The sequence below is a fragment of the Nicotiana attenuata genome, unplaced genomic scaffold, assembly GCF_001879085.1.
Source record: "Nicotiana attenuata strain UT unplaced genomic scaffold, NIATTr2, whole genome shotgun sequence".
NCBI classification, from domain to species: Eukaryota; Viridiplantae; Streptophyta; class Magnoliopsida; order Solanales; family Solanaceae; genus Nicotiana; species Nicotiana attenuata.
Window position 1 is genome coordinate 23,389 of NW_017671016.1, and position 27,777 is coordinate 51,165.

Sequence of the window (27,777 nt, forward strand, 5' to 3'; positions counted from 1 at the left end):
TACTCTTGCTATTTTAGGTGCAATTTTAAAAAGGTATTATCACACTCAATTATTCGCAAAGTTTTGAAGGGTTAAATTGGGAGGTTGAAATTTTATTAGTCTTCATATATTCTTGTTCTTAACTTTAGGGGTCTAATTTGAGAAAATGTCAAAGTTTTATGGATAGACTTCTTCGCTTTTAATTTTTTAAGCATAACCACGCACGTTCCATATTATGACGCAACACTACAAAATTGACAAATTATACCGTGAACTCCTCTTTTTCACAGTACTACTCCATTATCCGTTCGCGCCGCTGTTCGCACAGAGCGGCGATGGTGGTTGGAGGAGCAGTAGCAGATTGTCTTTCTAAATGTGGAACTTCGTTTGTCGCGAGGTCTTCTTCATCATCATTTTACGGAATTGGTTTAAGTCTCAGTCCGAATTCGAATCTACCGTGTACAATTAGACCTCGTCGAGCTGTTGGATTATATGTTGCTAGTTTGATCACGAATTCCGATTCGTTCGAAGTTGGAAGGCTTATCGGTAGCTATGGCTTCATGAATGTTACCAGGTCAGTGTGTGGACGGCCACTCGAACTCGGACTATATTTTTGTAAATAGATAATTGAGTCATTATATTTCTGTAGTATTTCCTAGTACAAGGGTGTAAGTGTTTAAATTTGAAATACATGAGGTCTGCAGCTTAGGCATATTAAAAGAGTGTTTAGCGTAATTTATTCTCTTAATTTTAACTAGTTATAGATCTACATTCATTTTCTTATACTATGATGCATTTTCTTTTACGAATTCGTACCATTTAATTTTCTTAATTTGTTTTTTTTTGTTGTTGTTGTTGCAGTTACTCGGGCCTGCAATCTGGAATGGGGATGGATTATGCGGTATCAGAAGATATAGGGAGCTTTAAAGTACAAGATATTGGAGAAGGAAATGTCACGATCAGGTGGAAATTCCTTTTTGGGATTATATGTTTACGAAATGTTCAATATGGATAAAGTAGTTAATAGTGGTTTGTTGTTACCTTTAATATTGCTGCTGATACTATCATCCGCAGTTCATTTGCAGACTTTACGAAGGAAGAGTAGCCCAAGGTCCACTTAGAGGCACTCGGGTCATTTTTAAGGTGATTGCCTTTGCCATTTCTTTTCTATTTTGCTGTTTTGATTGTCTGACTTTTTTCACAAGTTGAAACTCTTTCAATCTTGAGCTTAATAACTATTGCGTAGCTGAGATTTTACTTGCTTTCAAGTGACAAATTGGTGACATGAATGTTCAGGCTTTTTTGTCATTATTGCGCTGCTCTACATCCTGTAACAGAACTCATGCTACTCTGAGTAGGGTAATGGATATATACAAGCGGATGTAACGAACTTGTGAATCTTTCCCACTGTTAAATGTTTATGGAAAATCTTGATCTTTGCTTAACCATGTTTGACTTCCCTACTGGTGATCTTCATTTTCTCCCACGGTTATGCTCTTCTATATATCTTACTCCTTGCTGTCTTTACTCAAAGAAGAGAATGGGAATCTAAGTTATTGCTTTCAAAGTATGCTCATTGCTAGTGGCAACCTAGGAATTTAAACAAGGCGATCCAAAAAATTAAAGAATATCCAACTTGGAAATTGAACCTGTGATCTAAAGCAACTTTTGAACCTTCTTTGCCACTACGCTAAAATCTTCCCTCAGGACAATCTCAACAGAAGAAACATACAGAGAAGGATGTTGAGGTAAATACATTATTCAGATACACAGAAGATAGTTTAATTCAAAGCTTGTATCTTTGATGTTAGCTTCCTCTCTAAGCTTCTTCAGCAGCCTCTTATCGTAAGTCTTCTTTTGCCCTTCCTCTCATAGAATTTTCATATATGATGCAGGTTTATCCTGGAAAACAAGTTGGTGGAAGAGAGGCTGACATGATGGCTGCGAATGAACTTAATGCTCATGCTTCCCTTCAAGTAATATTATGATTCTTTGGTTGAATCTCTAGCATTCTTGGAGTTATCTTGTTGGATCATTGTTGGTCAAATACTTCAAACAAGAAACTTTTCTTTTTATATATTTAACAGAGCAGCCCAAAAGATTTCTGCAAGCATATTCAAACACTTCTAGGAGGATTTGAGACAAAAACTGGGGAGCAGGTATGTTTTGTTTTTTGTCATTTGTAGGCAGATTATATGTGAACTTCTTGCTTTTGGCTTATGGTTCTGATGACGTCACGGAAATTTTCGGGCTTCCTCAGTGGCTTGCTTTTAGGGATAATGGAAAATACAGTGCTGCGGATTATGCTAAAATTACTAGTGAAAAAATGGCAAAAGTGATTGCTGGAGGAGAACAGAGAATGTGGAACCCCTTTGAGCAGGATCAGACCATAAAACGCAGAAGATACTTCATTATTAGGCTGCTTCATGGGGCTATGAGAGGTCTGTCCTATATGCATGACAATGACAGATTACACCAAAGTCTTGGTCCAGCTTCTGTTGTCCTAAAGTAGGTTTTTTCCAACCACTTCTCCTTTTTTCCTTTCATTAGGTTCTTCTGTTTTTTTGGGGCTAGGGTGGAGGGTTGTTCCTTAAACATTGTTACCTCTATCTGAATCGTGATTTTGTTGCAAACTACCAGTACAGTTGTTGAGAAAGATGCTGTATATCTAGTTCCTCAGCTCCGGGATCTCGCTTTCTCTGTTGATATAAGGTATCCCCATTACATAGCTCGCTCGCCTACAACATCAACCTCATGAGGAAACAAATAGCAATCGATATAATATCTTGAAAGCTGCATGTGATCCCACTTTGGTCTGTATTGATTTTGGATGACCTAACTATGCCTGTGATTGACTATCTACGAAAAATATACTACTCCATTTGATGCAGATTTACATTTAAATGTGGGAAAGGCTGAATATTATCTTTGTTTCTTTTCTGCTGACTGTAATACAATTTAGCTTGTCAAGGATTGGTTAATATGTGAAGTATATGCAAAGTAATTGGTAAATACTCTTCTGTTCTGTTTTATTTTTTGCTATTCATACCTTTTGAGGTTCTGCTGACTACTTCCTTAAGGAGTATCTTCCAAGGTTGCCAGAGACACGCAATTCACATAAAAGCAACTGTAGTTTAATTGATTTCATTACTTGTTCCCCTTATGACAGCCATATGGCGACATTTTCTTCTTAGATAATTGGCCAGTGAAGGTGGCAAGAGAAAAAAAGAAATTAAAGTAGCTATATGACCATCAAGATTGACATTCTATAACCATTTGCCTTTACAGCTATTCTCAACTTGAAGATCGTCCTAATATCCTGTCAGAAGGACTTTGGAGACGGGCATCTGCTGCTGGAGCATCTAGTCCTTTGGAGAGAAGAGCTTTTGGAATAGCAGATGACATGTACATTCCATGAGTGCAATAGTTTTTTGTTGGGAAAAATCTTAGGTTGCTCATATCAAACCTTTTGCTATTTGCAGATTTGAAGCTGGACTTCTTTTTGCTTATTTAGCCTTTATTCCATTTTGTCAAGCAGGAGTCATGGACAGCCTATCATTGCGGGTTTGTGCCCCTTGTAACTATATAGATGTTTTACCTTCTGCTCTTATATGGTGATTGGAGCTAACTACTATCCTCTGTTATTCTTCTGTCATGCCCTTGCAGAGGCTCCTGGAAAATACTTTTCAACTTGATCTTCAAGCTGCAAGGGAGTAAGAGAACTCACTTCGAATTATATGGTTTGAAATAGCACATAAATGGGGACAGGCTTAAGGTCATAAAATGGCTGTGCAAAGAAAAGGGGGCATTTATATATATAAAGATGTTACATATTGCGTATGCATGCAGCTTTTACGTGGTTATCGTGTTTTATTGGCCGACAAAGTTAAGGCCATAGTTAGGAGTCCCTGCACCCCCAACCCACCCAAGAGAGAGAGAGAGAGAGAGAGAGAGAGAGAGAGAGGTGCAAAAAAGTTGTAACTGTGATCCGGCTAAGTTTGTCCATAGCCCCTCGAACAATGACCAAGTTTTTAGCTAGAGTTTGATGTCAGTTAAGAGATTATTGCTGTTTTTCTATCGTACATTTCTCACCTTCTTGAGTCGATTTCGAACACACAAAATCATCAGTTTTTATCAAGGACCATTCGCCCTACGTTTCTTAACTTATTTTCGACAGGTATTGTTCTGCTGATGATCGCCTGCTAGAAGCAGTCAAGTTTCTTGATTTAGGTGATGGTGCTGGGTGGGAGTTACTACAGGTTGAATATCTCAACTATTGCAACAAATATCGTTTTGGTTTCCGTATTACTTATTGGAGTTTGCAAAAGACATGAAGCACGTGACCATGAGTGAGAGTACCTTAAAGTTTGTCTTAGTTTCAATGCCACTCGTTCCCCTTCAAGTTCTTTCATATTATCACTTAACTGAGTTGTCCAAAGAAAATTTGGTAGTGGGAAACTTCCCTAGTATTAGTGTCAGGCCACTCATTTGTTCCGTTTAAATTTTCCATATTATTTGCGCAGCGAGATATGTGTATGAGTCCATGCACTTGCATTTGTTTAGTCTGTAGGTCCACTAAATATGAGTTTTTGGGTTATTTAACTATGCAGGCAATGCTTAATCGTGACTACCGCGGGAGGCCAATTGCAGAAGCTGTAGTAAACCATCGATTCCTGAGTGGCACTTTCCTATGAAATCACACAGAATTTGAGTCGTACATATTGAGTGCAGATCTTCAAAGAGGCGAGAACCCACCGCACTAAACTGATGTGCTCTTACGATGTATGTTGTTATGTTGTTGCCGATTTTGTAATCAAATCCTTATTTTGATTTATTATCCGAGCTACATGATATGAAGTTCCAGTCCAACTAAACAAAGGTTGAGGTGGGTTTTTGAACAGCACTTAACTTTCATATTGAATCATGTAAAGTTCTTCCAAATAATGAAACTATTGCATGAACTCGTGAAATATCAAACAAGATGCTGCACTATAAATTCCTAAGCATTTCAGTTTCACTGCAGGGTGCTTTTTTCTCTCTAGTTTCACTGCAAACTACCCTTTACTTCAAATGTTTGTCTTGAGTCTACTTCGATGGTTTGACTGTCAAATTACTCTAATGTTTCTACCACTTCGTAATTGAAACTTTAAGAACAACTGGACTCTATGGGGAAAATTTCACATAAGAACAACTGGACTCTTACTTTTCAATTTTATAGCCCGTATTTCAAATTTACAACCAACTAGCCCAAAACTAATAGGCTAAGATTCAACATCCAACTCCAATAGATTCTTGAAATTACTTTTTAATTTTAAAAAAATTGCTCAAGTTTTTAAGTTAATTTTCGAATAAGTAACCGTGACTCAAATATTAGCTCAACAAACCAAATCCATTTGGGTGGTGAAAATTAGATTTATAACAAGCTTAAATATGTGAGTTTAAATTTTGAAGTTGATTTTGTGAGAAATTTGGGGTGGGTGTTATTTAGACTTGTTAGAAATAGTATAAGGAGGTTGTATATAAAATTTGAAGTCATTTAATAGAGATTTGGACTGGTTTTGAACAAGAATTGCAAATGGAAATCGTGGAAGAAGTTCGTCTACAGACGCTTGTATACAGATGTATAAAAGTGCATAATAGTGTATAAGATGTGTTTGTACACTCATATATACTGTTATATAAGATTATACATAATTATACAAAAAACTGACTTCGTCTTCTTCCTTGCGTCTTTTCTGAAATTTAACTCAAATCTTGCTCAAATCTACTCCAAATCACTTTAAATTAAAAAATTTAACTCTTTTTGATATTTTCAATCAATTGGAATAACACCCAATCCAAACAACTAACAAACTCAAAAATCCTATTTTCGAAAGCAAAGCTTTGAAAAGTCCTCAATGGCGGACTTCTACTCTTCAATTTTCTTACATTGCAACCAGGTGACACGGGGAGAGAAGCAGAAAATACATGGCCCCTTGAAGCATATGTAGAAGATGTGAAGAAGAGAGAGGGAAAGAATGGTTGTGAAAACACAGATTTAACTCCATAGATTTTAGAAGCAATGGTTGTAAGAACACACATTTTGAATTTGCTAGTGCTTCAATGTATGTACAATATGGGTTAGGTAGGGTAAAACTTAAAAACAGAGGCTAGTTTTTATTATGGTGTGAAGTCACGTGTATTTTCTTATAATTTTTTCGTATTTATATCATTATTATTTAGCCAGCGTCTATAATTAATTCCTCATTTTTAAAGAATTGATGTTGAAAATCACTCCAAAAATTAGTCAACTTGAAGTCAAATGTAGCATAGCATCTCTTTACTTAAGATTTTAGATCACCTTCGGCACTTTTGTGTGTTTAACTCCAATTTTGATGTGCTTGAAATCAGGATCGTAACCATAAAATAAAATAAAAATCTACACCGTAGCGCTCAAATTGATAGAAAGTTCCGATTATCGTGTCCCATTATTTGGTTAATATCGGAATAAACTTTACTTTCTAATCAACTAGCATTTGGAAATTGGGCGCACCTAATGTGTACACACTTCACTAGATATATTAGTAGATTTTCACTATCACTTATATCATATAGTACATAAAATTGACGTTTTAAATTTTAGTGTCCAGTTAAACGGCATCATATAAATTGAAGAAAAAATTAATATTTTGATAAAAATTTATTGACATTGAATATTTATGCTAAATCATGTTACTTATTACTATTAAATAATTTAATAAAGTAAAAATTAACTGTGATTAAGTTAACATGATTTGATATAAACACCTTCACAACTAGGGCTGTGCATTTGGATCGGATATCCGAAATCCGATCCGATCCACTCTATTTCGGATTTTTGGATTTCGGATTTCGGATTTTCGGATTGTGTTTTATAAAATTTCGGATTTTCGGATTGGATTCGGATTGGTATGATCTAAATCCGATCCGATCCGAAATCCGAAACTATATGTACCTATATAAATACTACACTAAAATTTTAGGGTTAGGCTTATTCATTTTTTACACACCCCCTCACTCACTTAGATTTTTCCGCCTCTCTTCTTTTCAGTGAAGACTGAAGAGTCTCAAAGACTCAAAGTCTCAAACTTCTGATTTTACTTTGATTTTTATGTCTCTTTCTTCCGCCTCTCTTCCCTTCTCTTATGTCTTTTATGTCTCTTTCATGTTCTATTTTTCAACTTTTGATTTTACTTTGATTTTTTTTTTTTTGTTTTGGTATTTTTTTTGTTTTGGTAGATGATTTTACTTTGATTCCACAACCAACAACAGTGAATCTCAATATGATTGAATGGTGTTTTAGGAGATGAATGGTGTTTATTCACTCAATTTTTTTGATTCTGATTGAATGGTGCTTTAGGAGATGAATGGTTTTTTCTGATTGAATGGTGTTTTAGGAGATGAATGGTCCTAAGTCCTAACCAGCAATTTTGTGACAATCCGATCCGACAATCCGAAAAATTATCCGATCCAATGTTAATTCGGATCGGATTCGGATTGACCTTTTCAGAATCCGAAATCCGAAATCCGAATCCAAAATATGCTAAATCCGATCCAATCCGATCCGTGCACAACCCTATTCACAACGGCCTATTATCATTTTCAAATATCAGTTGACAAAAATGGTCAAAGTAACCAATAAATCGAATTCGAACAGAGAATAGGGGCAAAAGAGACATTTCGATGCACCGGCGAGTTGTGTCGCCGAGTCAGAGTCGTTGACCGGAAGAAAATTAAAAGAGGGCTTTTTATCGTCGATAAAGAATTGGATTCCTATTTTTTCTTCCTGTCCAAAGGATTTTTCACTTCGACGAAAGAGAAAGGAATTTTATAAACTTTCTCTCTCTGATTTTTCCGATTTCTTATCCCTGCAAATTGTAATTCACCTCTCATATCCCATTATCTTGCTTCAGCTGCCACACCACAGGTAATTATTTCTGCTGATCTGACAATTTACATGGTCTTATGGGGATCAATTTTTTTTTTGTGTGGATATAAAGATCATAAAATTCGATTCTTTCTTCATATCCGCTATGTGGGTTTCTATTTGTTCCACTGCTGTTAGCGTGTTCAATTTGGTATTCTATAGATTTTGTTTCGGTTTGAAAATTTTAGCTAAGCTTGGTAGTGAGTGGAACTTCTTTTACTCCAATTGAATTTGGTACCTTTTGGATTTTGTCTTTTTTATTCCTTCGTGGGAAAATTTAGCTAAGTTCTGTATGTGATAAATGTAGTTTTTTTTTCTTGAGTTCAGTTGGTACTCTTTAGTTTCTTTTTTTTGTTTGAAAAACTCACCTAATGGTGTGTGATTTATATCTGCATTAGAAATTTGCATAGGGTGAAGATTAGCCTACAGGGCATAGCATTAGTTTCTGAATACCATTTTTAGTGAATTAGAATTGGGACTCGCATTTGCTAGATAATCGTGCAGGATTTCACAAGGCTTTTTATTGATTCACCTTATTTTGTTCCCTTTTCCTTTCCCCACTTGAAGTTGAGAGTTAGAAGCTAGAACCTGGTTCAACTGGAACTGATTTTGAAGTTTGTTGTCAAGTATTGAGTTAAATTTCCCAATTCTTACTGCCAGTTAAAGTTAACCTCCAACTTGGGAAAATCATGAAGCTTGATAAGATCTTTCATCATTTGAGTCTCCAAGTTTTTAGTGTTGCAGAAGTTGTAGATACTATTTTTCTGTTAGTACTAATTATTCATTTGTATTAGCGTACAAGAGGGTCGTATATATAAGTTCTGAACTTTTAGATACTAGAGATTTTGATAAAAGCTTTTCTACTCAATGTGCTTCTTTGTGAACTTGCTCACCGTTGCATTCCTTTTGTTCTGTAGTACATATTTGGCGTGCCGAAAGTTGCTGGAGCTACTATTATCAAAGGGCGTAATACTGGACTCTTTTAGATTACGCTCTTGTGAGGTCTAGTTTTGCTACCATCTCACGTGTATAATGGAATTGAGGAAGAGCAAAAAATCACCTCCAGCTTGCAGAGACTAAATGGCCATTGTGGTTGATGATGTATAGATGGAGGGAACACTTCCCAAACGAGCTTTACAGATACACCAAATTTTTGCTGGGGATTGATGTTAGATTGTGCAATGCAGAACCTCAAACTCTCCCACAATCCACTCATACAATATAGGCCTATACGAACCTCTGATTTGGAAGTACTTCAGAAAATCCATGGGGATCTATTCCCTATCAGGTCTGAATATTTCCTTAATGTTTGGGTTATTCAAGTAGTATGCTGTCAGATAATGTCTTGAACTTTTAAAGCGGAATGTGTTCCATAACCAAAAGTTTTGTCTTTAAGGTACACATCTCATTTTATTAGTAACTCCTTTTTCTTTTCGGGTACTTAGATATGAGTCTGAGTTCTTCCAAAATGTTGTTAATGGCCGGGGCATTGTTTCATGGGGAGCTGTTGATCGCAACCGGCCCAATGGGCAAAATGACGAACTTATTGGATTTGTGACTGCCCGAACTGTTCTAGCAAAGGACAGTGATGTGAGCCTTTCTGCTCTTTTACTCGTAGAATTTAGCCTTATAAAATTTTGTTGATTTTGAATCACATATATCTGCAGATAGAAGATTTTCTGAGATATGACTCATCGAGATCAGAGCAAACATTGGTTTACATCTTGACACTGGGAGTTGCAGACTCTTATAGAAATCTTGGCATAGGTGAGGCTTCTTTTTCCCATATCACTCTTATTTGTACTTCTATTTTTCATTTTATGACTTACCAAATGTTCTGTACTTTTGATTTTCAGCCAGTTCTCTAATTCACGAGGTCATAAAATATGCCTCGAACATCCCGATTTGTCGAGCAGTTTACCTACATGTGATCTCATATAATAACCCTGCCATATACTTGTACAAAAAGATGTACTTTCAATGTGTGAGGAGGCTACCTGCCTTTTATTTTATCAACGGTCAGCATTATGATGCGTACTTGTTCATCTACTATGTGAATGGCGGTCGCTCTCCTTGCTCACCTCTGTAAGTGCAGCCATCCCTTTTCCCTGAACTCACTTGATCAGAGATTTCTTTTCCTTTATGACCTATATGATTGATATATTTGTTATATGAGATAATTATCTTGGTAGAGAGAGCATTTATCATTTATCATGATTTTTCCTCAAGGTTCAAAAGAGTGTAGGTGGTGAAACCTTGTCATCTTTTCAGGAGTAAAAGATATAAAGTGTCCTTGAGGATGACTTGTTATTCACAGTTTTCAGTATAATATCTTGGCTATAGGAGAGGACTTCAGTTAGAGGATTTGGTAGAAGGGATATTGAGCTAATCTGCTATTGCAAACTCATGGACCACTATCTTTTCCAATTTGTCCAATTTTATATTGAGAGTTCAATATGCTTTGTGGTTGCTTTGTGAATTTGAACTTAGAAAAATGGGGAAACCCTGGTAGAACTAACTCTATTTATCTTTACCTTTCCTCTACTTTGGCACTGTGCCTTGTTTGACTCAGTTTCAGTTAGGAAGAACACTCTTACACTTATTCGAGATGGGCAGTCGGCTTCATGCATGTTTTAGTGGCAACTCCGTAAACTAAAAGAGCATTGAACATGTGAAATACGAATTAGTATAAGTTTTGGGGATTGGAGGGATGAACATGGCTTCCTGCCCTCTTCTCAAAGTAATAGCCTGAGATTGGTAGCACAATGTAGCCCAGGCTTCTAGTATACTTTAACTGCAAAGCAGAAAGAGTAAAATTCATTCGACAATCGAGAGAGCTTGGTGGTCTTAAGAATATTTCCGGTGGGGGGATTCTCTTAAAAATAAAGGAGACGAATAGATCTAGTTCATGTTCATGTTAACGGAACTACAGAAGAGTGGATCCAATATCACATAATCTGTTCAACACGTATTTCCTTTAGGAGGCTCATATTCAAATAGCTAATAGCCTTGGAGGAAAAAAGCAAAATATTGAATTGCCAAGTTTTTCAAGGGGGAAAAGGGGATAAAAGCTCGAAATGCTGAAGTGCTGCAAAAAAAGATCCAGCAACTTGATGGAGACAAATAGTGCTAGAGGAAATAGGCTTTTGTTTCCCACTTAGAAGGTGAAAGCATCAGTAGAAATGCACTACAATTAAGCATAGAGGTAAGATAGAGCAAAGAATATAGCGTTAAAAGATTATCTGCGTCTAGTATTTCTTCAATTCTTGTAACTTCATGCATCTTTGAGCTAGTGATGATCTTTATGGGTCTTTGTGACATGATAGTGGTAGTCATATCTGCATTGTTTCACCTAATACTCCACAGCAATTAGATTACTGGGTGGGATAAAAGCAGGTGATAAACACTGATTTACATTTGCACATTTTCCTGTAATGAACAAGTAAGCTTGAATCTGGCATTGAGTTGAAACAAATGATAGTTTGAAGGTCCAGTCTAGGATTTGCTTTTCAAACACAACAGCAACCACAACAATTGCTATATCTCAATCCCAAGCTATTTTTCTAACGGATGTTACTTCAATATTTGGCAATTGCCCTATTGAATTTCAGAGAGCTCGTTAAGCTTTTAGTTACTTGTGCAAAGAGTGGATTCAAGACGGTGGCTGCCAAGCTATGGACGAAAGAAGAGAGAAAGCCCTCCAAATGGCCAAAATCCAAGGAGTCTGGTTCCCTTCTCCCAACAAAACATAACAGGAGGATGTCAACTGAGGGTGCTGTGTCTCAATTTGTTTAATCTCTAGCTCCTGCAGTTTTAGGGATTACTGGAAATGGAGCTAAAAGTCAGAAAGAAATGTCATAGTCCACTATTTGTTTTCTTATTTAACTTTGTGTTTTACCTGTACCTATAATAAACCTTTGTCATATTTCATCTTCTGTGCTTGTGATTTACTAGTTGATATGTATAGTATTGTGAAAGGTAACCCAAGAAATTCATTCTTTGTTTTATTCCTCTTTCTTTTGGTATGATGGATAAGGAAAAATAATCGTGGGATACAAATTTAGTACAGTCTTATCTCTTGTTTGGTTACTAATCCTAGGGTAAGTTGTCCCGGGATTAAAAATAATATTGGGATAACTTATACCTGCCAGAGAATGGAATAGAAATTCCAGGATGAGTTATCCCAGGATAAAGCAGGAAAATTGACTATCTCTGGATTAATACAACATAACAAATGTCTACTAATAAGAAATAATATCAGGATAACTAATTCCAGTATAACTAGTCCCAACATAATTAATTCAAGCATAACTTAGTCTTCAAACCAAACGACCCCTTCGGTAACTTTTCTTGTTGCTGCGATTCAAGAAATGCTCAAATATTATATACTGTGCCTCTGACGAGAATCAGATGTCACAATGCTTTATCATTAATGTAACAAAGCCTATCTACAGAGAGTGAATTTGTAGTGAGTTCAATCTATTATATGTACACATATATAAATGTATGTATGAACTCGTCATCCATTCATACAAGGTGGCTTTCTCAATAAAAAGCTACGCCTTATATGAAATGTATACTGCTGTATTTTTCTTCTTTGGCATATAAATTATAAAATATATATGGATTCTAATGGTGATGATTGATAAACGTGACTCTGTTCCTTTTTCGTTGTACTTAAACACAAGGAAGGATTTATAGGAAAAGTTATGGGGGACGTGAACTCATGGTCTCTCCGCAAAATTAGATATTTTATGTATATATCTTCTAAAATTGGTATAATATTAATTGTTGGGGTGTACATGGACCGGGTTGGTTCGGCTTTTATCAAACCCAAACCAAACCAACTATACCGATTTGGATTGGTTCGGTTTTGACGGGTTTTTCGGGTTTTCTGTTACTTAAATATTATTTCAATCTTACTTTGTTTAATTTTTTATAAGTAAATATATTTAGTAAAAATGTAAAAAATTGACATACATATTATCTATTAAATATTCTTATGAGTGAATTTACTTAGTAACACATGATAGTTAGTTTTTTAGTCGTCTGACAATAATTTTTGTTGAGATACACTGTCAAGGTTAACCGGATTTAGTAATTAAACATAAAAATCAATATGATACCTAAATAATAATAACCACTTCAAATTTGAAAAAAAAAAAAAAAGAATTTAATAGATCTTGACATATGAATATGGAAGAACAAAAAGAATGACGTATTTCAGTAACACTTGATAAGAAAGTGATCATACAACCCATTGTTTAAGGTCAACAAATATGGAACACTTCATATTCTATTAAAATTTATATCCCGCAAGAGAATCCCAAATATTTCTAGATATTTTTTAAAGAAAATTATTTATAAAATCTTAAAAAAATATATAAAAATTATATATTTATATGTCGGGTTGGTTCGGGTTTTTTTACTCAATACCAAACCAAATCCAACCAAACCAAGTCGAGTTTTTTAATCGGTTTGGTTTGACTTTTCGGTTTGGTGCGATTTTTTGGTTCGGTTTGTACACCCCTAACTGCATATATATTCTACTGTATATTTTGCACTTGCTTGAATATATATGAGTTTATATTAAATATGATAGGGATAATGAAGGCGAAAATTCATTTTCATCATGGTATTAACAANTGTTTTAGCAGTGCACTCATGTACTAGAAATTCTAGTTATGCGGGGCACTATGAAAGCAATACTTAGAGAAAAGTTGGTAACAATGAATGATCATTGCATGTTGAAATCTCATGAAAGTTAGCAAGTTTGAAAGATATAATACAATATGTATTATAATATACATATATAGTTACGTAAAAAAGTATTGGTAGGTAAAAGGGAGATCTAACAGCGCAATTTCGTCACTCGAAGTGCAGTTGAGCGTTCTTCCCTCGATGCATTCTCCCTTAAGTTAATGATCTATAATTCTACTACAATCAAGGGCGGAAGAACCACATTAATTAGACAGGATTTGATAACTTTGGCTCAAATCTTGTAGTTGTGTTAAAAGAAACATTTGGAGCTTGTTTGGAAAGCCATCTTGGAAATGAATTTGGGTGTAATTGGATGTAATTACACAGTTTGGCATATTTGTTTGGCCAAGTAATTACTTGGTCAGCATGGAATTGGGTTAATTGGAGGGGTGTAATTACACTCTCCAATTCTCAAGGGGGAGGGGAGGTGAGAATTGGTGGTAATTACACTGTGTAATTACAAGGTTGCTTTTTAGTTTCTTTCCTTTTTGTTTTTATTTTAATTTATTTTCTTTATAACTTTTTATTTCTATTATTTTAATTTTATTTTTACTTTTTAATTTTTTTTTTGAAATTTTAAAATATATTTTCTTTGTACATTATTTATCTTTTATTTCTCTATCTTACTACTCGTGATTCCACGTAATTGCTTACTATATTTTATTTTATTATTCTTTTTTTTTAAACTACACCTCCTAATATTAGAAATATTGAGTCATTAACAAACTTGGCATATAATGAGTGATGCAATTAAAGTGGAATTTCGTTGTTGAATGTGGTTATAAACTTATCATGTTTCCTAATTATTAAGTTGCACTGGAACTTACTATTATTATGTTGGAATTTAACATATGTTAATTTATTTTATTTTTTTTGAATATTGATATTGTGTTATATTCATGGTTTAAATTTACTTTTTTTAGTAGTATTGGCTCACATTGCATGTTGTTCATTTTTTAGTTAGAATTGATAGATTAGGTTTGTCAAACATTTGAATAATGTTATGACATTATATTTGTAAATATTAATTTATTTTATCAAACATGAATTCCATGATGTTCTTACAAAACGTATATTTTTTATTTTTGTAAGTATCTAAACTAAATATTATTAATTTAGAAAATATATATAAATTATATTTACAATATTAGTTATAAATATATAATTACTAAATTAATGTATATTCACGAAAAATATACATCTTAATACAAAAAATAATATCATTTATACTTATAAAAATTTATAGGCATATATTTATTATATTAACTTTTAAGTTTTGATTATTACTTAATTTAAAATTTAATCTAACTGTGTAATTACACTTGAACAACCAAACAGTAAACTTGTAATTACACTGTAATTACACTATGACAAACAAACAGGTCGTCGTAATTACACAATTGTGTAATTACTAGGCTGTGTAATTACTACCCTAGTAATTACACCAATTCCAATTACAAGGTGGCTTTCCAAACAGACTCTTATCATGTATAAATAATCTATGTAGAATCCAGTAAGCAAAAAAAATGTGATCTTTAATTCTGGCTCCACCGCTGACTAATGTCATGAATTTCATTATGGCTCATATAAAATGTAGAAGTTATATAGTATATTTAAAATAATTTAATTCACGGCAGTAATATATTTCTGGATTATAATCGCATCACTAGCATGTCAACAAAATAACTGCATAATCCATCTGCAACCTTAATCTGGTCATGTTTAGCTAAGAGAATAGCAGCACCTTGCTTTCATGTCTAATTCAAGAACTTAACTGAAAAGACAGTTCCAGCAAATTACAAAGAAAATTAATCTAAAACTTGAAAAACCGTCTCATCATTTCTCAAGGTGGTCAAACATTTAAGAGAAACTTTCATAAACCACTATGTTTTAGTAGTTATTAGCTAGTTGTAGCTATCATTTACTATATTACTTCCTATAGCTATGTTTTCAGGTTTTTTTTAGTGTATTCAATGTATTTAAGCTGCTGTATTCATGAATACAGTGGCATTTCTCGGCGTGAAACAGGGGATTACAGTTAGATAGATTATTGTATTCGACTGTATTCACGGCGTGAAACAGGGGATTACAGCTAGACAGATTATTGTATTTGACTGTATTCACGATATGTATTTGTGAATATAAGGTAAATAGCGCAATTCATGTTCTATTCAGCTGTTTTTAAACGGAAAGTGAATAAGTTAACACAATAGACTCCTAATATAACTCAACAAACACAATTATAAATCTGAATACATAAAATACATAAATTAATTTAATTAAAAAAAACATATGAATACATTGATGGAATATAGCGAGACAGCGAATACAATGAAATATATGGAATACGGCGAGATACATTGAAATACAATGAAAAAAGAAGACAATGAATACAATGAAATACATAGAATACAACGAGATACATTGAAATACAACGAAAGAAAGTAACAGACTCTTCAAGTTGCCCAGCCCTCCGTCGTCTTTGTTCAAGAATAACCCTAATGTCGTCTCGTCAAGAGGGCTCCGATTCTGACTCGAAGCTCTCAATGTTTGGCACAAAAACGAAAGAAATTCCTTATTTTCAATAGCAGATTGTCTTCTTTTGTTAGTAATTGCAAATTTGGTAGATGAAGAAAAGCAGCAATGGAGGTGGTGAGAGAAACGGACGGCGGCGACGGCGACGGCGGGTTCTACCATCAGCATTTTTGGAATTTCAGCAACTGAGGAATTGAATTAGGGAGAGAGATCAGTGAAATAGAAGCAAAAAGTGCTGGGTTTTCAATAATCTTTTTCGTCCATCTCTCTTCGTGATTGGGACGCGTGGTTCTTTAATGAGAGAGAAAAATAATAGAAAGAGTATTTTATGACTTAAGGGTAGGAGGTAACTATAAATAGATATTTGCTATAAAAATCAAAAGATAGCTATGGAATATAATTTTTTAAAAGGGTATTTATTTAAAATAAATAAGGTATTAACCTTTGCTATATGAGGTAACTAGGAGTGGCAAACGGGCGGGTTGGGTCGGATATGGTTGGGGTTAAAAATGGGTAATGAAAAAACGGATCAATTATCCGACCCGACCCATATTTAATACGGATAAAAAACGGGTGAACCGGCAGATAATATGGGTTACCCATATTATCCATGAGTTCTTGTATATGATCACTTTTGGGAGAATTCTTAGTTTCTCTAACTTGAGGAACCCCCAATTTGAGGCTTTACAAATGTAAAAGTTAGACCCATTGGTTATCCATTGGTTACTCATTGGTTATCCATTTTCTAAATGGATAATATGGTTCTTATCCATATTTGACCCGTTTTAAAAAGTTCATTATCCAACCCATTTTTTAGTGGATAATATGGGTGGTTAACTATTTTCTTTGAACTATTTTGCCACCCCTAGAGGTAACTAATCCAACATTTAATAACTATTTCACCTCGGAACTGGTATTATGCACGTAATTAGGGAGAGTTTTGTTGGTTTGTTGAATTCTATATATGAAAAGGTATTTTGATCGCTGCCGACTCGACGCTACACTAAGGTAGGAAGAGCGGGTCACAATAGCTTTTACCCGAATAGTGGTCCGGGATCGAATTTCCACAGGGAGCTAGTAGTGGAGCTGTATTATCTGTCTAGTCTAGAGATGCGCTTGTACCTCTAATGTCACTTCAAACATTTTTGGTTTTCTTTGATTTTTATATCTACTATTATAAAACTAATGATTAAAACTAAATTACCCTACGAGAATATTGCTAAGCTGTATTTAATATAGAGAAAGGCACTAGGGTCGTGGCATTGCCTAGGTGGCTAATTAACGGGTAGATGCTACCAATGATAGATTGACATATTTGAGGCTTATGCGATAACCGTTGCACAATTGTACCCACTCCCACACCTCTCGGTAGAGAGAGTGATTTTGCCCAATTGACTCTCTCGAGACCAACTGGGTAGGCCAATTAGATCAAGCAACTAGGGTTCAAGTAGGGTGATTACTCTCTCGAGATTTAACCCGTTAATTGGGACTACCATTTCTCATGGGTCCATCCCAATTCCTTGTTGGGTCAATTTTGGGGTCATGGACTCTCTTTCTCAAGAAGAGTTAAACCCACAAAGCTAGAATCAGTGTTTGCAACCACCAATCCTTAAATAAAACATAAAATCAACCCAAATAACAAACACCCAATATAAATCTAACCTTAGATGGCAACACCCATCAATTACCCACACTAGGGTTGAGCCACAACCCTAGCTAATGGGTTTAGCTACTCATGCTAGGTACATAAATTAAAGAAATAGATGAAGAACTAAGCATATTAATTAATTACTAAGAAGAAACTACAATAATAAAGAGCAAAAGTGCCGAAAATGGCTACAATCTCGAGTCTCACGAGCTCAGCTGCGTTCAGAACATAAAACTTAACCTAAAAATGGTAAAAGGTCCTATTTATACTGGGCTGGAAAAACTGGACAAAAATACCCCTGCGGGGTCAGCGCGGACCGCGGCCGCGCTGGCTCTTGGACTCATGATTTCAGCCTCTCTGAAGTTGGGGACCGCAGACCGCGTGGAAATGCAGCGCGGCCGCACAGAAATGAGCGCGGGCCGCATTGCTTGGAATTGGCAAAATTATGGCTCTCTGAATCTCTGCTCCGCGGACCGCGTAAAAGAGTAGCGCGGTCGCGGAGCCTGACCGCGGACCGTGAAAATGCGACCGCGGCCGCACAGCTTGCCCACTGATTATGCCAAGTCTCTGAACCTCCTAGTGCGGCCGCATTCATTTTTGCGCGGTCCGCACTAGGTTCTCTTTTCCTCAACTTACTTAGTCTTTGACTCTTGAGCAGGTTTCACTCCTTTTTGAGCCGATCTTTGACATTCGTCGCTTTGTCGATCAAACCTGCAATCAAGTACAACTTGTGAGCATTTTGGGACTATTTTGTAGCAATTTATAACCAAAGCATAGGCAAGTAGGGGCATAGAACACGTTAAAATCCTAACTTATCAACTCCCCCAAACTTAAACCTTTGCTTGTCCTCAAGCAAACAAAATAAGACCCACCCCTTAAAGAAAAATCCAAGCAATTCCAGCTATCCTAAAGCAACCTCAACAAGCATCAATTGGGACTAACAATTTCCCTCAATACGAATGCATCATTAACACATTTAAACTTTGAAAAATCATGGATCAAGTGTGACACAAGAGCATCAAGAGTTGGCACATTTCATCAAAGAACTTATCTCAATTACTTTGGTCATTGTGGAACCCAAACTCACACATCCTCAACTCTCCCTAAGCGAACCTCACTTTTTAGAGTATTAACACACAAATCAAGGTTGATGGAGTTTCACTCATCTCTCTCAAGAAGAAGGTCACAAGTCCGGCTCTAGGTACCATATGCTTGCCCCTTATGTAAGTATCCACTAATGTAGGTTTCCTTCAGCTCAAGATCCTATAGGGCTTTTGTGGAGTCATTATGAAGGCTTTTGGGTAAGGGTAGGATATGTTTTTATTCAAGTGGGTTCAATCTTCCCTTAAGCACTTCTTTTGATTCATTTTGGCACAACTCTCTTGACTCTTTTGAGTATTTTACTTCTTTACAAGGGGTTAGAGAGACACATTATCACTCTTTCTTATGCAATTCAAAACGTTTCTCCTTTTTCCACACCTTTTTTTTGTTTTTGTTTTCCTTGAATCCCTTTTTATTCTTGTTCACTTTGGACTTTCTTTTTGTCTTTTTCTTTTCTTTTCTTGCTTTTTCATTGCCTTCCTTTTTCTTTTGCTTTTGTTCCTTTCTACCACTTTGTTTCCTTTCTTGTCTCTCCCTCCAAACTTAGACATTTGTCATTACTCAAGGGAAGATTTGGGTGCCAAGAGAGGGTAATCATTTAGAACGGGTATAGGCTTATAGCATTGGTTCTTGAAAGAAAAAGGTTTAAGGCTCAAAAGGGTTAACTAGGGATCATATTTTTGGTAGGCTATGGAATTGTTCAACTTAACATCCGGATCAAGGAGAGCCTATAATCACTTCTCAAGTCAAATTTCACCTAGGATTTCGCCTCAACAAACATTCAGGGCAAGTTCTAGACCATTGGCTCGGGACTTGGACTCACAATTTGATTCCTCACCACACACGCAAGGGGATTGCTAAAGACATCGAGTCGAGGGCCCACAACGACCTTAATTATGATTCAAGCACACAATGGTCCGAAAAGACCACATGATGATTGTTTGGCCAACGCAAGAGTCTCAAAGCCACGACTTTCACCATCCTAAACACAATATTATGTCTTTGACCATGGGATCAAAGGCAAATGTGCTAGGCCCAAGTGAAGCTTTGCTTGAGGTGCCCTTAACTACAACTATCAAAAACAAAAGAAAAATCAAAGAAACGGACTCAAACCCTTAAGAAAGTTGTCACTCCATCCATCATCGGGAAGAGCCACCCGGTTCACACAATATTCCACCCTTGGAAAGAACCGTGGCCTTAAGAAAACCAAGGTTTTATTGGAAGCGTCAAAAATAAAACAAAAGGCTACGAGCCTAACTATAAAGCAAAAAACAAAAAATTTCTGCGAAAAAAGTAAATAGAATGAATATTTACAATAGGGAGTTAGAATATACAAACGAGGGATGAATATATACAAATACAGACCAAAATAGAAGATAGAAAGTACTGAATGTAAAGTTATATACATACCAAATAGAAAATCAACCAAAAGGAATAAAAACTGAGTCAAATATGTACAGTCATCCAGATAGTCAACAAAAAGGTAGGGCGCACCCCCACGAATAAGAGTTGGCATTGTCCCCAATGCCAACTATCAAACTAAGCATCAAACACAAATCAGAAGAAAGGATATAGGGGCTCCCTAAGCCTGGTCCGTCTGCATGGGGTCATCAGTGGTCCCTAAGTCCTCCGTATGTGCGGGAGCCTCAGACTGGCTCCCGGCCTCCTGCTACTCAACTGCTGGTACTGGATCCTATTCCTGGACCGGCTGGATGACAGGTGCATCTTGAGGCGAAGGGGAGGAGATCTCCTGTGGGAATGCCACCTCAATAACTGCATCCGCTGTGCTGGGGAGCTTGCTCTTCCTCCTAGGCTGCCTGGGTACCTGATCCTGCTGTGGCTGTGGCACTGGTGCTACTGCTGGAGGGGCTGGATCCCCAAATAATAAGTCTAAAGGCATCTGGTCTGCCAATAGCTTGTCCACATCTTTCCGCAGCTCTTTCACAGACTCTTTGGACGCCCTTGACCTTCTCATCTTCCTGTGCTCCTTGGCAAGCTCCTTCAGAGCCTTGCCACGTGACTCCACAACTGTAGTCAAAATAGCCCATGTCTTCAAAATCCTTTCCTGGTTCTCCAGGAGCTTCTTCAAAGTGTCCTTAATGGATTGAGGAATCTGAGCAGGCTGAGGTGCAGATTGGGTCTGAATGGTAGAAGACAATATGGACAACTTGGTGTTGCAGCTGACATCCAGTTGTTCAGGCTAGCCAATGTCTGGCTCAAGTGATGGGCAGTGAAGGGATGAGTCCTGGAAGATGGCACTCCCGGGCCAGCTGAAGTACTGGGACCAGCAGTAGAAGAAGGTCCTGGAGGCATGTCCTCAACTGTAGTGGCAACAGGTATGGTGGAAGGCCCGGTAGAAGGCTCTACCGCAATTGGCTCCTCAGACTGGCCAGTTGGGGCAGAGGCAGGCGGCTGGTAGTTCTTGGATTTAGGGTTGTCCGGACCCTGCATATTGTACCAAGAGTAAGGAGCTACAGGCTTGGTCTTGACATCATATCTCCTCTTCTCTACCTCCAGGTCCCGGAAATACATTGAAAGGGTGTTGGGAAAAGGATAATTTCGGTCATGCTCCTGTCCCACAGCAGAGATCACCTGGGTCATCACATTGCCCACATTGATAGGGTACCCGGCCATAATAGATGCAACAAGAACCGCCCGGGTAAGAGGAATAGTCTGATCGTGGGTAGACGGGTCAAGCCGACTGCATACAAATGTCAACCACCCTCGAGCCTCAAAGTTGAATGTCTTCCGGAATATTTTCTTCCCTGCTTGCAACCACTCTGGCACAGTACCTGGGATTGCCAAGTACTGGGCCAACCAAGGGCGGACTTCCTCACCCATTGCTAACTTAGCCAAATAAAGGGACTCATCTTCATCACGGAACCCCAAATACTCATTTAAAGACCTTCCATCAAACAACACTGTTTTATCTCGAACATTGGTCACCTTGGTATCTTTGACAATGTGAGCTACATTAGAGTAGAACTCCCTGACCATGTGCTCATTAGCATCGATGCACTTCTCCATGAAAAACTCACATCCCCATCTAGTTCTGAACTCCCTCTGCACGTTCGGGTTGTGGGGTAAAAAGTCAGTGTCAATAAAACTTCTCTCCGGTATCAACTTCCTCACCGGCCACCACTCCCTAAACTTATGAAATGCCACTTGACCGACAAATCGACCTTCCCATACTTCAGGTTTTCTAGTTCGTTCAATACCCCCAATATGAGGCTCACCTCCCTCATCTCTGCCTGCACTCTCCCCAGATAATGAAGCTGTGGGGGAGGTGGAGTATTGCCCACTACCGGCTGCGGACTCGTCAGATGAATCCGAGACTACGGTCACTGGTCTTTTGGAGGTGGGTGATGGTGGAGGGGTATCAACTAGGTGGAGGGGGTCAGTTATATGAGTTGGGACTGAATCGGAGGAAATGTCTTTGGAGGGCACATACTCACTCCCCGACGAATGAGAAGCAGCCTTATCAGCAGCTTTTATCAATTTTCGGGTTCTTTTTATGTTTTCCCTAACCTGGGGAGTGAGTTTTGCTATTCTCTTTCCTTTACCCCCTCGGGAGGAACCACCTCTCCCGGGTTGTTGTGATTGTTTGGCGCCCCTTTATTTAACCATTATCTGCAAAGATAAGCATCTAACATTGTTAGTTTAAGCACATGCAGTGAAACAGGTGAATGAAATAGATTGCAGAGATAATTTCAGTACACAGTTGCAGAACAGGTTGCAGAACATAGCACCGCGGACCGCACTAAAGTGATCGCGGTCCGCGCTGGGCAAAGGCCCAAATTCACCACTCTCTGAATCTCCCACCGCGGTCCGCACAAAAATGCAATGCGGCCGCGGTGGGCCAGCGCGGACCGCACAAACTTGACCGCGGCCGTGCTGGAGACTTTTAACTCTCAATCACAAAAGCACCGTGGTCCGCACAAAATTGCAGACCGCGGCCCGCACTGAGCTAGGGTTTACGGGTACTAAGTTAGGGTTGCATTTTTTGCCATTCTTGTTTAAGTTTTTACACCTACTTTGTCCCTACTCAGTTCACTCATTGATTAAGCATATTCAGTACATTACCCCGGTTTTATACTATCCTAAACTAACAATTAAATAAAAGAAGAAGCTAAAGTTACTGGGCAAGCCATAAAAATGAAAATATGAAATTAATTAATCACAAATGCATGAAATGTTACCCGGTTTGTGAATATTGAATGCAACTAGTCCAAGCAAGTAAGGGTTACGGTCTCAGAAGAGGGATGAACAGTACAATATGGCTCTGAGTTTTCAAAGTGCGAAAAGGGTAAAATGAAACCCTTGGGCCCTATTTATAGAAGAACTGTGGGCCCCATACTCACCTACCTGCGCGGCCGCACAAAAGTGACTGCGGACCGCGCTGGGTTTCATCATATGAAGTTTCAGAAGGAAACCTTGCGCGACCGCGTTAAAGTGTACCGCGGGCGCGAAGGTCCACCGCGGACCGCACAAACTTGACCGCGGCCGCGGTGGAAAACTTCAGAGAGCACTGCATTTTTAACTTGCCAGCGCAGACCGCGCAAAAATGCACCGCGGCCGCACTGGCAAACTTCAGAGACTACAAAATTTTTTCCTTTGTTTTGCACTGCTTCAACACAATCCCTGCAACATCTCACAAGCAATTAGCACAAAAATCCTAAGCTACAAAGAAAATCAAAGAGAAAGAAAAAGACATGGGTTTCCTCCCAAGAAGCGCCTGATTTAACATCGCGGCACGACGCATGTTACCATCGCATCACTTCAAATGAATGAGTGCCACCACGTGGCTGTCATCAAACTTCCCCAAATAATGCTTGACACGATGCCCATTGACCCGGAAAACTTCACCATTCTTGTTCTTGAGATCAAGAGCACCAAACGGAGTTACACATACAACTTCAAATGGCCCACTCCACTTTGACTTGAGCTTTCCCGGAAATAACCTCAACCGGGAGTTGAAAATAAGAACCATATCACCAANTCAATCTTGCAATCAAGAGCATCGCGGCCCACACAAGACAAGCAGCGCGGACCGCGTCAGGGCAGCGCAGTCACACAAAGGCGACCGCGGTCCGCGCTGAGCTAGGGTTTACGGGTACTAAGTTAGGGTTGTATTTATGCCATTCTTGTTCAAATTCTTACACCTACTTTGTCCCTACTCATTTACCCACTCAATATGCACAGAAAACAGCCCAAAACTAACATGAAAACTAACCTAAACTAACGAAATAAAGAACAAGGGGAAGAAGCAGAAGTTATGAGCTAAATGTAAGAAAATAAAACTAAAATTAACCACTAATTGAACAAGAGATGAGTGAAACATTACCGGATGTAAAGATGAAGTGCAATTAGATAATCTTATGCAAGAATTATGGACTCGGTAAAGAAGGAACAGTAATTTTTGGGATCTGGGAGTTCAGGGGTCGAAAAAGGTAAAAGGTGACCCTTGGAGTCTATTTATAGACAAACCGTGGGATCCAGTACTCACCTACCAGCGCGGCCGCACAAAAGCGACCGCGGACCGCGCTGGATTTGTTCCATTGAAGCTTCAGTAGGCAGCCTATGCGGACCGCACAAAAGAGACCACGGCCGCAGAGGCCCACTGCGGACCGCACAAAAGTGCAATGCGGCCGTGGTGGAAAACTTCAGAGAGCAACATATTTGGACCATGCCAGTGCGGACCGCGCTAAGGTGACCGCGGCCGCACTGGCAAACTTCAGAGATTGTTCACTTTGTTCCAACTTATTCTGCACTGCATCAACACAATCCCTGCAACATCTCACAACCAATTAGCTTAAAAACCCTAAACTATAAAGAAAATCAAAGAGAAAGAAAAAGACATGGTTTGCCTCCCAAAAAGTGCCCGATTTAACGTCGCGGCATGACGCGGGTTACCAACAAATCATTTGAAATGTACCATAGCTACCACGTGGCTATCATCAATCTTCCCAAGATAATGCTTCACACGATGTCCATTGACTCTGAATATTTCATCATTCTTGTTCCTTAGATCAAGAGCACCAAATGGGGTCACGAACACAACTTCAAATGGACCACTCCACTTTGATTTGAGCTTTCCCGGAAACAGACGTAACCGGGAGTTGAAAAGAAGAACCATATCACCAACTTTGAATTCCTTTTCCCGAGCATATTTGTCGTGAAGATACTTCATCTTGTCCTTATAAAATGACGAGCTGGAGTAGGCATGAAATCTAAACTCATCAAGCTCATTAAGTTGCTCAACACGGAGATTCGCTGCAACATCCCATTCTAAGTTCAACTTTCTCAAGGCCCACATAGCTTTGTGCTCCAATTCCACCGGAAGATGGCAAGCTTTCCCAAATACCAACCGGTACGGGGACATACCAATTGGGGTCTTGTAAGCCGTCCGGTACGCCCATTAGGCGTCATCCAACTTTTTCGACCAATCGGTCCTATTAGCATTGACCGTCTTGGACAAGATACTCTTTATTTCTCGGTTAGAGACTTCCACTTGACCACTTTCTTGAGGATGATAGGGGGTGGTCACTTTGTGATTTACTCCATACTTGGCAAGCAATGAGTCGAAAGCCTTGTTGCAAAAGTGAGACCCCCCATCACTAATGATAGCACGAGGGGTGCCAAACCTTGTGAAGATACTCTTTTTCACGAATGCCACAACACTCCGGGCTTCATTGTTGGGTAAAGCCACGACTTCAACCCACTTTGAGACATAGTCCACCGCCACGAGAATATAAGTGTTCCCACAAGAGCTCACGAAAGGACCCATGAAATCGATTCCCCAAACATCAAAAATATCCACCTCGAGAATCGTATTGAGAGGCATCTCATCCCTTTTTGAAATTCCTCCGGCTCTTTGGCAGGCATCACACCTCTTTACCAAATCACTAGCATCCTTAAACAAAGTCGGCCAATAGAAACCGCAACTTAAGACCTTTCAAGCCGTCCTCACCCCTCCATGATGGCCACCATAGGGGGATGAGTGACAAGCCTCCAATATGCTCAATTGTTCACCTTCCGGGACGCACCTCCTAATCACACCATCTGTGCAAATTTTAAACAAGTACGGATCATCCCAATAGAAATCCAAACTATCCCGTTTGAGTTTCTTCCTTTGGTTAGAAGAGAGCTCACACGGGACAATTCCGGTCACAATGAAGTTGGCGATGTCCGCGAACCATGGCATGTCACACATTGACACGGAAAGAAGTTGCTCGTCGGGGAATGTATCATTTATCTCAAGGCCGTCACATGGCCTCCCTTCTTCCTCCAACCGGGACAAATGGTCCGCCATTTGGTTCTCACTTCCCTTCCGGTCCACTATTTCTAAATCAAATTCTTAAAGAAGTAACACCCATCTCATCAATCTCGCCTTGGAATCTTTTTTGGTAATCAAATATCTAAGGGCGTCATGGTCCATGTGCACAATCACCTTGGCCCCCATAAGATATGGTCTAAATTTCTCCATGGAAAATACAATGGCCAATAGCTCCTTCTCCGTCACCGTGTAATTCCGTTGAGCTTCATTCATAGTCTTACTTGCATAATACACGGGATGGAACATTTTGTTAACCCGTTGACCCAACACCGCCCCCACTACAACGTCACTAGCATCACACATTAGTTCAAAGGGTAAACTCCAATTCGGTGCGGTTATGATAGGGGTAGTGGTCAACTTGTGCTTTAAAAGTTCAAAAGCCTCCATGCATTTTTCATCAAAAACAACCTTGGCATCTTTCTCTAGCAATTTGCAATGGGGATTCACAACCTTCGAGAAGTCTTTGATAAACCGCTGGTAGAACCCGCCATGCCCAAGAAAACTCCTCACCCCTTTGACAGAAGTAGGGGGAGGGAGCCTTGAAATCACCTCGATCTTCACTTTGTCTACCTCGATCCCATGCTTAGAAATCTTGTGACCCAACACTATACCTTCTTCGACCATAAAATGGCATTTTTCCCAATTGAGAACGAGGTTAGTTTCTTCACATCGGGCCAAGACTCTATCCAAATTTACCAAGCATTCTTCAAAAGAGTCACCAACCACACTAAAGTCATCCATAAAGACCTCCAATATGTCTTCCACCATGTCGGTGAAAATAGCTATCATGCAACGTTGGAAGGTCGTCAGAGCATTGCACAACCCGAATGGCATCCTGGAGAAAGCAAATGTACCATAGGGGCATGTAAAAGTGGTCTTCTCTTGGTCTTCCGGGGCAATTAAGATTTGATTGTAGCCTAAGTACCCATTCAAAAAGCAATAGAAAGCTCGCCCCGCAAGGCGATCAAGCATTTGATCGAGAAATGGCAAGGGGAAATGATCCTTGCGGGTCACCTTGTTGAGTTTCCAGTAGTCCATACAAACTCTCCACCCGGTAATGGTTCGAGTGTGAATAAGCTCATTGTTGTCATTGGTCACCACCGTCATCCCTCCTTTCTTTGGCACACATTGGACCGGAGAAGTCCATGAGCTATCGGAGATTGGACAAACCACACCAGCGTCAAGCCACTTGATACCCTCTTTCTTTACCACTTCTTGCATCGCTTCATTTTGCCTCCTTTGATGTTCAAGTGAAGGCCTTGAATCATCCTCCAAGATAATTTATGCATGCAAAATGCGGGGCTTATTCCCCGAATGTCCGCCAGAGTCCATCCTATTGCCCTTTTTCGCCTTTGAAGCACCTCCAAAGTGGCCTCAACCTGCAAGTTAGTAAGGCAAGAAGAAAGAATAACTGGAAGAGTTGAATTAGAGCCTAAAAATTAATACCTGAGGTGTGGAGGAAGTGGCTTCAAC

The 27,777-nt window shown here is 38.5% G+C and overlaps 2 protein-coding genes and 1 pseudogene across 3 annotated transcripts; 2 read left to right on the forward strand and 1 right to left on the reverse strand.

Moving 5' to 3' along the window:
* Positions 1–220: 220 nt before the first annotated feature.
* On the forward strand, positions 221–4,973 carry LOC109205260. 2 transcript variants are annotated; one of them, XM_019367947.1, is made up of 12 exons: positions 221–553; positions 841–942; positions 1,065–1,122; positions 1,875–1,955; positions 2,067–2,138; positions 2,240–2,487; positions 2,620–2,691; positions 3,268–3,384; positions 3,462–3,543; positions 3,646–3,692; positions 4,157–4,238; positions 4,590–4,973. In XM_019367947.1, the coding sequence occupies exons 1-12, from the start codon at positions 315–317 to the stop codon at positions 4,671–4,673; spliced, it is 1,284 nt and encodes a 427-aa protein (XP_019223492.1). In that variant the 5' UTR covers positions 221–314; the 3' UTR covers positions 4,674–4,973. The 2 variants fall into 2 exon arrangements, with proteins under 2 accessions (XP_019223492.1, XP_019223493.1); XM_019367948.1 differs by lacking the exon at positions 4,157–4,238.
* A 2,662-nt stretch (positions 4,974–7,635) lies between these two features.
* LOC109205261 (histone acetyltransferase MCC1) lies at positions 7,636–11,936 on the forward strand. Its single transcript, XM_019367949.1, has 6 exons — positions 7,636–7,924; positions 8,842–9,212; positions 9,370–9,514; positions 9,592–9,691; positions 9,781–10,009; positions 11,536–11,936. The coding sequence occupies exons 2-6, from the start codon at positions 9,091–9,093 to the stop codon at positions 11,717–11,719; spliced, it is 780 nt and encodes a 259-aa protein (XP_019223494.1). The 5' UTR covers positions 7,636–7,924; positions 8,842–9,090; the 3' UTR covers positions 11,720–11,936.
* Positions 11,937–20,661: 8,725 nt separating this feature from the next.
* The window catches only part of LOC109205256, a 44,827-nt pseudogene continuing 37,711 nt past the window's right edge, over positions 20,662–27,777 (reverse strand).